We start from the raw sequence: 10,970 nt of genomic DNA, 5'->3' as shown, positions 1-10,970 counted from the left end.
TATCCACATATTTTTCACTACCAGTCTTGTGCCAGAAGAGGGGGTGTGTTCAGAGTCTGATGGACAGGACTTGTTTGGACATGCCTCAAGTCACCCCGAGTTTGAGCAGGTAGCATTTCCGAAGCTCTCATTCCTGATCCCTGGTAATATCAGGAATCATTCAGCTAAGAATGAAGGTCTACCGCACTAATCCACAAGAAGCAGTGGGTGAGTTTGCTTGTTAGTTCTCAATGCGAGTTACTCTTAAGATTGCTTGTGTTTTGTTCTGCAGGAGCATATAATATCAGCAAAAATATATTTTAAAGAAGTAACGTTGATCAATTTATTGTGTGTGTTGCATGATGGTTGGCCCATAAAGCGCAGCTTATTTTGTTGTGATGGGTCAGTATGGATGTACTGTATGTAAACAGCAGTGTGCAGTTCCTCCGGTTCATAAATATCTCTGAGTCAATGGCGCCCCTTAGTGGACTTGAACCGTCATGTCGCTTGGTCTGTTGCTGAAACACACAGAAATGTTTGATTCAGTGATTCTCAATAGACAGACCCCCATTGCTGGTACACAAGGTTTATGTGACTCCTGAGATCACACCATGATTGAACCAAAAAAATAATAATTCCAAAAAATATGTCTGGCACAAAAACAACACTGGAGATTTCTAACAGAAAATTATCTTTACAGTAAGTTATGGTGGTGATAGGGCATCAAGCTCTGGGATTACTGTTTTTTTTAATCAAAGCAGATAGAACAATAAACAGTTTCAATACAAGTTTCAGTCCTAGAAAGCTGAAAGTGTGAGTGCAGTCATACATATATGGGCCAGCAAAGGAATGGCTTCACCAAAAGAAAGTACATTTTTAGAATGGACTAGCTAGTGCAGCGTTAGAGCTGACAGAAAACCTGTTGGGTCACTTGAAGAGGGGAGATTTCCACACAACTTGACAGAATTTGGGAACTTTTGAAATAGGCTGTATTGTAAAATATGTAGACAACATGTGATGTGTTTTGTAGAGTCCTGCTTCTACAAGGTGCTTCAAGAAAGTATTGGTTTACAAATACAATCTCATTCAACCGGGTTATACTGTAGCTCTTTTAACATTTTCTTCTAATATTACACATTAAAGGTGGAAAACAAAAGATTTGAATTCATTTGCCATTAAACATTCTTTTATTGAAAAAAAACAAACACATTTTAACAGACATTTGAGAAACACCGTGGGCCTTTATTTAATAGGTTTTATAGCTGAATGTTGTACTTTAATGCCCAGATGTCTTTGAATTGGTTTCAGTTCTTTCACTGGTTTTCTTAACATCCAATCAACTTAGTCATTGGATCAGCTAAAGTAATTGTCTTTTAGTGTGGTCCCCTGTTTTGGTTCCTCTCATGTTGTTATAATTTGAACCAACATGGGACCTAAAAAAGAATCTGATTGCTATTTCTCATATTTTGTCTCTGAAACTGAGGCATTTCTTCACTTCTATATATCTTGCCCAGAGGAATTTCTGCTATCTTTATTCCTATAAGTGCTTGCTTCTCTTGCCTGCCCCATTTCAATGAGTCGAACTGGCTACTGAAATGTCTCTAAATATTTGGACATTGAAACCACTCCGTTGCCAAGGGTTCTTATCTGGTCAAATTGTTCTCAGTGTGGCTTGCACAACAGTTTATTGCCCCAGTCCAGACCATTAAAAAAAACCAGCAGATGCCAGCATTTCAGCAGAAACCTGTGCTGATAGTCTAAAAAGTTTTATCTAATTCCACACAACAGGAGAAATTTATTAAGACAACAAAACATTGTTGTTTTAATTCATTGTACGCCACAACCTGTGTTGTTAGGAATTTTAGGGTCATAGTTTCTTTTGTCAAGAGCTGTGAGCTGCAGTTGCACAAAGAATAAATGCAAGACTTTTTTTATTTGCAGATATTGCTGCGGTCATGTTTTATTATAAGCAAGTTATTCAGACCTGCTGCCTTCTGTGGTTTGTGTTCTTGTTGGTGGGCTGAGGTACAATATCAGCTTGGCAGGAAACCTCTCCATCTCATCTGTCACTGGAATCCTCTGTGTGTGTGTCTATCTCTCACTGCTTGTGTGTTTTCACTTGTGCGTAAGAAGATACAATGGAAACTTAAACAATGCCCAGTTCCATCTCAGTTATCACCAGCGTGGTGAGCCTCCATTCGTCTCAGTAACCTACAGTCATTTATAAAATTGTATGATTGAAAAAACAACAAGAATTTTAATAAAGTCTCAAGAGGAGGCGGTCTTTGCTTGGCTCAACCATGACGTGAATAGTCACTATACTTGCCAGTTTGCTTTACATAACAGTGAGTCTCCCTTCTGAGAAAAAGGGGAAGGAAACAAGCCAGACGAGAAAAACTGGTCGAGTTGCTTTGGTCATCATTACAAAAGCAAGTCAGGAGCTTTTATTAGTCTTAATGTTTCGCTCTGAGTTACTGATCTACGAATTTCTCCTTATCAGTGGACTTATCCCACCTTTTCTTCTAGAACATCATTCCATTCCTTTCACTGACAGCCCACCTTTGACTGTATTTTTCGTACTTGTTGAATAGCACCACCCCGCCCTCTATGTGGATTGCTTAGTGTTCAAGGTTCAGGAAGATAACGAGAGGTGAGTGGCTGACGCAGAGCTTGTGTTATGTTACCAGAGGATCATATTACCGGTGACAGCAGGTTGGCTGAAACTTTAGCTGCCTTCAGATCGCTGTGACTTGAAGCAAAACAGGAACTGGGACTAATAAAAGGAGTTATTAAGAAGATTTTCACAACTCACAGACTATTTCCTGTTGTTTGAAGGCAAGAGTTACCATGGGTGAGAAGACACAACCGTCATTGTTGCTAATTTTGCTGTGTATGTCGGGGCTTGTTCCTCGTTCTGCTGCTTTCGTGTTTTGGACAGCCTTGTTGGAGACACGCTATTATCACAGCAGCAATGACACCGTGGTAAAGCTGTGTGAGTGTGGGGTGTATGGCCGTAACTCTGAAGTGGAGAAATTCTCAGGCTATGTGGCTGTTCCCAAAGGAGATCCCACAGGCTGTAACCCAGACACTTCCTACGGCCGGAACTCCAGCCAGGAATGGATCGCGCTGGTGAAAAGGGGGAACTGTACTTTCAGCGAAAAGATCAACACTGCCATGTACCAGGGAGCAGCTGGGGTAGTGGTGTACAATGTGGACGGCACTGGAAATGGCACCACTTACATGTCTCACCCCGAAACAGATGACGCTGTCGCTATCATGATTGGCAACATTCAGGGCACAGAGATCGCCAACTTGGTGAAAAGTGGAACTGTTGTGTACATGGACATTAAAGTGGGCAATCCTCACGGGCCTTGGATGGACACGTACTGGCTCTACTTTCTGTCTATCGCCTTCTTCATCGTGACAGCCGCCTCAATCGCCTACTTTGTGTTCATCTCCGCAAACCGTCTGTACAGCATGAACAGGCACAGGCGCACCGAGAACAGGCTGAAATCTGAGGCCAAGAAGGCCATTGGGCGCCTTGAGGTGATCACACTGAAACGAGGGGATGAGCTCACGACGTCTGACGCTATGTGTGCCGTTTGCATTGAATCCTACAAAGCGGGCGAGGTGGTGACGGTGCTGACCTGCGACCACGTCTTCCACAAAGCCTGCATCGAACCCTGGCTGCTGGAGAGGAGGACCTGCCCCATGTGCAAGTGCGACATCCTGAAGGCTCTGGGAGTGGAGGAAGAAGTCAAAGTCGACATGTCTACGAGTTCTCCACCAGAGGTCACTGTGATCACAGTGACAGGAGGAGACTCTCTGTATGAAGTCCCACTGAACGAGCCCATGAGCCATGAACCAGAGCAACAGCAGAATCTCTATGACAACATTGCCTTTGTGGAAGACTCTGAGACTGCTAGAGGATGAGCAAAAACAACAGGAAGGAAACAATGAACAAGAACAACTGTAACCCTTTACAGTTGAATCAAGGTTCCAATCAAAGAAAATGATCTTCCAATCCAGACATACTTAAAAAGAAAACAACTTGAAGAATTTATGTGAAGAATAAGCATGAATTAGGAATTAGGTTTCTGTTATTTTATTCCTGTGGTTATAATGCATGAATGACATGTTTTCACAGATTTATCAGTAGATGGCTATGAAAACCAACAAGCTGCAGAGTGACTCAAGTGTCACTTTTCTGTTTTGCATAGCAAGCACAGTCATTGTTTATGGACTCAAGGTGTGTTTTAGGATTTGAATATCTGTTTGCTGTTGGGGCCAAATTTCTTCCTGTAGCTCGAGTTACTCTCAGCTAATACACTGATTCCTTATGAGCAAACCAAATGTCTGTTCAACTTGATTGTTTCACTTTGTTTCTGTCCCTGTTAAAACTGGTTTGGATCTTTCCATTTTCACTCAAGCAACAGGACATTATCTACATACACTCCCTCATGACCACGCCCTTGAGTGGAAAAGCAGGATGGTTCACGTTGCACTGCTACGACCAAAAAAAAAACAAAAAAAAAAACAACACCTGAAATCTGTGAAGCTTTAGTTAGAAATGTTTGTTCTGGAACTGGCGTAAGCCTAAACACGGCAGTGAAATGAATGTCTTTTAGACTTTAGAAGACCTTATAGAATTGTTTTCTTGGGTAGTGGGGAAATAATGCATTATTGTTCTTTAAATTATGTATATTTAGACCTGTTTGTAATTTATAATATACATTTTTTTTGTTATTATAAGACGATGCAAAATGTTTGTGTAATCTTCCATGTCTAAAGAACAGATTTCCAAGCACAAAATCTTTGTCTTCCTGGTTTTCATTTGACATTTTAGAGTTCATTTGGCGAATCTGGTCTACCTCTTAATGAGCCGATATGAATCTCAATACAGGCATGTTTCTCTGTAAATGATGGAGCTTTTTCCTTTCTTTGATTGCTATGAATGTGCTGAAAATGGTACTTAACAGCCCTTTTCTATTGCTGATTTATTTTCGCGGGTACAAGTCTTAAATTGACTTGTAAACACAAATATTACTTCTGTATTAAATCACATTGATGTTTATAAGAATTCAATAAATCCCTCAAAATGAGGCCAACTCTGAACAACAGATGTCTGCATGGATCTGTGTGTAAACGAGGGGAGAGTGTATTGTGTGCATCAGAAAGGTGTGTGCGTGTGGTGACGTTTGTACTTATTTAGCGAGTTTTGGGTTCAGCCGTTGGAGAGGAGGGAAACAATAATTACCTCTCCCCAGGTGGGAACAGAAACCATGAACTTGAGCTGGATAATCATCACACTGCACCAGTAAAGGGGGCCTGACAGGACAGGTCGAGATATGCAGCTGCATGCCGACCGAATTATTAAACACAGAATGTTTCCATGAGCTTTCTGTCAAGCGTTTGAGTGTCCTCACAGTCCAGCCGCTAATAGACCTGAGTGGTTATGAAAGCCTCTGGTAATAATTTATTAAAGAACTTTAGGTGGGTGGTGTTTGATCTTCAGACTATTTATCTTGTAACGTCATGAGTTGTGGCCACAAATGCGAAACTCTTTGAGTCATCCCTTACTTCCTTATGTTTGGCTTCCAGAAAGTCCAATAACCCCAGTAATCCCTTAATGTGACCTTCAGTAACAGTTCTACAGGCTTTCTTATGGTCTGGCGAAACATTTATTTAGAGGTTGGCAGCTTTCTTTTTTTTTTTTTTACTCCGTAAGCGTTAGCACATGGCAGATTATGATCAAGTAAAATGACACAGCTCTCAGGTGATGTGTCAGATCTTTTATGAATTTCCCAAGCGCATGACTTTAAGATGCGGTTCATGCGCTGTAGTCAGTTTTTTTTAAAGCTTTATTCTTCCCCTTTTTTCCTGCACTTCTGTAATTTTTTTAAGGTTTTTTTTTGGCTCTAGTGACCATTACTTGAAAGTGCTGAGACACTTTTAAGTAATGAGAGAGAAGGAAGACATGTGGTAAAAGTCACCAGGCCGGGATTCAAACCTGCGACGGCCACGTCAAGGACTAAGGTCTTCTTATGTGCCATAACAGCACCAACTTTTCTCATTTTTAAGTGTACACTGCAAAAAACAAACAAACTAAAAAAACATAATCATGATCATGAAAAAGATGTACTTTGAAAGATCTCCAGAAAACTCAGACAACTTGTACTTAGGGCTTCTAATTAGGATTTGTCTTGGAAGCATAATAAAAAGGGCTGATTTGAAACTTTTGCACAATACTCTGCTCAAGTGTGAACACAAAGTGAGCAGTCAGACAGTTAAGGGATGTTTCTGGCTGTTAAATTCTATTTAAACATTTTATTGAGAAACATAAAGAAGGAGCCACAGTTTTAAAGTTTAGAAATGCACCAATCAGGCGTGATGAATGAATAATGGAATTATAACTATTTACATGTCTGCAACAACTATCTGTTTATCCATAAAAAAATAGGATAAAGAAGAATTACAACCTCTCGCTGATTTATCTGTGCTTCTCAACTTAACCAATCCTGTCACAGATTCTAGGCGAAGATCACACGCACAATCATTTCCTATTAAATAGTACTTTCTGTGCCTCAGGGCCTTTCGGTACAAGTCAGATGTTGATTCATTTCAGCGCTACCTGTGCGAGTGCTGAGAAACGCTGGCTGAGAGGTGTTGAGGCAGCAGCAGGTAGAATAACAAGCCAAGATGTTTCCTGTGACAACACTACAGTCGGAAAGCACAGATGTGGGTCTCGCCTCTCATGGTGTTTCCTCTTCCTTTCTGGGCAGCATGTTCTGAATTTCAGTTTTCTGCTGCGAGTCTTACGCTCCCTGGTCAGATGGTTATATTGGCACAACATCAAGACAGAGAATCGATAGAGAACTAACTGGCTGGGTTGGAAACAACTGGCAAGCTCCGAGTTTAGAGGCACTGCTCGGCTCAGCAGTGTCGCTCCTCTGATTTATTGCCGTTGTTAAGGAGAAAATTGAGTCAGAAGGTTTTCATTTAATGGCACAGTGGTTGGTGGCTGTGCCTTAGTTCCAAAACTTGACCTTCAGTTTCTTGATAAGAGTCAAAATGCTGGAATTAACTAGCTTATCTGCTTTTTTACAGCACAGGAAATTCAGTTGTCAACAAATAAACTTGAATGGTGGCTTGCACCGGGGTGACAAATACAGAAAATGGAGAAGTGTTTATGTCTAAATACACTCAAACCTAGGTCTTCCTTCTCTGTGGATGCAGTTATGGCTGTCTTGCAGCACCACCTAGTGGAAAATGACTTGCAATGCATTTAGCTGCCTGGCCTTCCTATTTTTGCCATGCAGGAATACCAAGGGATTTTCCAGTCAAAATGCACAGAATAATCACATTTTCTGCAGTAAAAATAGAAAACTTAATTTTATGTAGAGTTTAATGGAGTTGTGCCGGTCTTCATCTTTTTATTTTTCTCGTGAACTTTAAATCAGCTCACAGGCCTCCCTCATTTTCATCTCTGCTTGAGCGCACACCCGCGCACACACACACGCACACACACCCATATTTGCGTGCGGTCTCTCTTTCTACTGCACTGCTTCAGCAAGGCAAAAAGACAGTCTTCCTAATCAAATTACAGTAAGTCTTGTCTCAGCCTCTCTCGTCCCAGACTGTCTTAGTAATTATCTAAACGAGGCAGAGAAATTAGATTACAAAAGTGCAGTAAGACCTAAATGGATCCATTTTGTCATGCACTGAGTAATTTACAAACCCCAAAAACATTTATATTCTACTCAGATAAACTGATGGATCGCAAGCCTCTTGTTTGTGCGGAACCAACTTATCTTAGTAATGAAGTGAAAATGCACAGAAATAAAGTTACAAAGAATGCCACACAAAGCTTTTGCTCACATTGTCGGCTAAACTGTAGCTTTGCTGCTGGTATCATCGATGCATGCATTTAATGAACCGACTACAGGTGCTGAATTTCAGGTTTGTCCAGGAGGGAAACTTATAGCCTCCACTTGATGTCTTAAGCTCTTCCTTCCCATTGTTATCTGTCCAGCAGAACAGATACTGCTGAGTGCACCGGACAGGGCAAATCTCATCCGGTGTCATTGTTGCTACTTCCCCCTGCTGCCCTGTCCTTTACATGTTTCCCGCCTCAGTCCGCACTGCTCTTTCTTTCCTGCTGACAGAAAAAGGGCAGGAGAGCAGGGTCAAAGCGAATCAGAGGATGTCTGAGGAAGAGACACCTCTTCCCCTTTGACTCAATGGAAGGAAGTATTGTCACAATGTGAGAGGACCGTGTAGTAGGTGGAAAAAGCTGGCCCTCATCGTCTGTTTGTCTGCTTCTTATCATTATTGCTGCTCTGTATTCATTTGAATTAAATCTAGATTATTAGGAGTCCTTAATAGACTACAGATATTTCTAGCCTGCCACCTACTGGAGAAAAGTAATTGCACCTCTTCTGGACTGAAAAGGTGTTTTCCACCTTACAAATGTGTTGTTTTTGCTTTTTGTCATACTTAGATCCCCTAAATGTTTTAGATCATCCAACAAAGTTTTAATATGAAACGCAGGTCAGCTGAATTCGATTATCAAGGGAATAAACAAGCCACTTGAATATGACCCTGTTAGAAAAAGTAATTGCCCCCTAAACCCAAAATGCGTCCTGGTTGACAATAACTGATATTAAGCGCTTGAAGTAATTGGGAATGAGTCTTTTCCATCGTTGGTTTGGAATATTGACCTACTCTTCTTTGCAGAATTATTTTAATTCAGCCATTTTTTAGAGTTTTAGTCAATATTAGAGTTAAAGTAAAATAAATCCTTAATATTGATTAAAAAAAAGTTGTAGTTCCACAGGCAGATTTTTCACTTATGAGAATAATGTACTGTTATATGTTGAGCTGAGATGTTTTGGGCATTTGATCAGGAGGCCTCTCCCGTTCGCCTGCCTTTGGAGGTTTTCCCAGAGGTAGGAGACCCCAGGAAAGACCCAGAACTCGCAGAGGGACATTACATCCGTTCTTGTCTGGGAACCCCTTGGGATCTCCCAGGTTGAGTGTCGCCAGAGAGAGGGATTATTGGGACTTGGATCTGTGACACCCAAGATCCAATCTTGGATAGTCGGAAGACGATTTATTAATGGATGACTAACTTAAAATAAGTCCAGCCAAATTTCATGACAAGCAGTGAAGAGAAGTAGGTTATGTATGTTTTTTTCCACCTGTATGTGTTGTAATTATGTGGTTTCAGCTGTATATTTACACTGCAGGTCATTATTAAAATGCTTCCTGGTGTTTACAGATAATGTAGGGGTTTTACAGCAGACTACTGTGATAGTTAGTTTTGAGATTATGACCAGGCTTAAACTGTGTAAAAATTTTGAAAATGTAGTTAGACCCTATATGGTGTCTTTCCTGATGTTGTTCACCCTGCTGATGCTATGAAAGCAGCATGCCTCATCACAGATAACAATGAGCAAGAGGAAGTGAAGCTGCAGGTCATGTGGTGCTATGAAAACAGTTTCTCCTTGAATGGGACGAAAACAGAGGTTGAGATTCATGGAGTTCAGGAAGCTTTGCAGGGTGCACACGCCCACTTAGCATCAGGTGATACCGCTCTGAAAAACGTCATTAGCAACAAGTTGATGACGGTTCCGTCTGTCACGACTTGGACTGCTGTACCGATATTTAAGTCTCTACCTAGAAAGCTCAGATTGCTGAGAATAGAAAAGGCAAAAAAAAATACTTTTTTCATCAATTTATTACAACAACGTATAGCTCTTAGGAGCCAATGTCTCACTCATCATCTCTAGCTGTCACAGAAAGCATAATGAGAGCAGAGGACAAGCACACCCTGACATGGTAGGGGTGTTATAAGATCAAAACATTTGGGCTGACCTCTTTCACCATTCTCATTATGCCTTTTCATCTTCTGCCTTTTGGAGCCGGGCAGTCCAACGATGTGGACCAATTAAAGTAGTTTTAAAATGGAAAATATAAGCTCCAATACACATTATTCATCTTGTATCAACTTTTAATTAATCAATGTTAAGTAAATAGGAATGTAAACATCCATTACCTTTTACTGAAAAGCAGACTTGGAACACGCGTTTATTAAAATTTATTAAAATGTATATGTGTGTGTGTGTGTGTGTGTGTGTCACTGGTAGCAAAGTGCCACGAAGTAAAAAAAACCCAGAAACATTTTCATTTTTCTGCCAAATTTATCAACTGCACAATTCTTGTTAGGTAGTATAAAATAAGTAGTATTTAAAAAGAGCAGAAGAAATCTTATGTTTTTTGAACAATAACAATATTTGTTGTTAATCTGTTGCTAAGAGATGAGTCTGTTTCCTGGTAACCAAGTGCCACAAAGTAAACATCTGATTTCTACTTTTGCAAAATTTACCAAATGTAAATTTCTTGTGTCTAAGCAGATATTCAAAAAGGGCTTATGATTTATAAACAATAATTAATTTGGTGTTGAAAGATGAGTGATTTTTTCTGGTAACGAACTGTCACGAAGTATTTGTCATATTTTTATTTTTGTGTTGAATGTCTGTTTTATACTATATTTACCACCAATTAATCACTTTTTCGCAAAATTCACCAACTGCAGAAATCTTGTTAAGTACTATATAAGTAATATTTCAAAAGAGCAGAAGAAATGTTGGTTTTTGAATAACAATATTTGCTGTTGATCTGTTGCTAAGAGATGAGCGCGTTTTCTGGTAACCAAGTGCCACGAAGCAAACATCTGATTTTTACTTTCAAGTAAAAATCAGATGTTTGCAATAACATTAGCACAAGCATTGCTAATGTAGCTACTGCCCACATTAGCAGTAGCCTTTTCAATAAAGTAAACGTTTTATTATTTACTTATTAGCCATGTTTAGCACACTGAATGGAAGACGTCGATGTAAGACAACATGCTAGCGATACCCCACATGCCACTGGCAGCATTTAGGCTAACATTAGCATTTTGGCTCACTTTAGCTTACACACTAATTTTA

At 40.2% G+C, this 10,970-nt stretch overlaps 1 protein-coding gene across 1 annotated transcript; it reads left to right on the top strand.

The window, feature by feature from the left end:
- The first annotated feature begins 2,391 nt into the window (after positions 1–2,391).
- On the top strand, positions 2,392–5,097 carry rnf128a (ring finger protein 128a). Its single transcript, XM_028015400.1, has one exon. It carries the CDS (start codon positions 2,827–2,829, stop codon positions 3,910–3,912), a length of 1,086 nt encoding a protein of 361 aa, XP_027871201.1. The 5' UTR covers positions 2,392–2,826; the 3' UTR covers positions 3,913–5,097.
- The last annotated feature ends 5,873 nt before the right edge of the window (positions 5,098–10,970 follow it).

Source organism: Xiphophorus couchianus, chromosome 4 (assembly GCF_001444195.1).
Source record: "Xiphophorus couchianus chromosome 4, X_couchianus-1.0, whole genome shotgun sequence".
In the NCBI taxonomy this organism is placed as follows: domain Eukaryota; kingdom Metazoa; phylum Chordata; class Actinopteri; order Cyprinodontiformes; family Poeciliidae; genus Xiphophorus; species Xiphophorus couchianus.
Note: the sequence above shows the minus strand (reverse complement) of the source record. Positions and strands in the feature narration are given on the sequence as shown.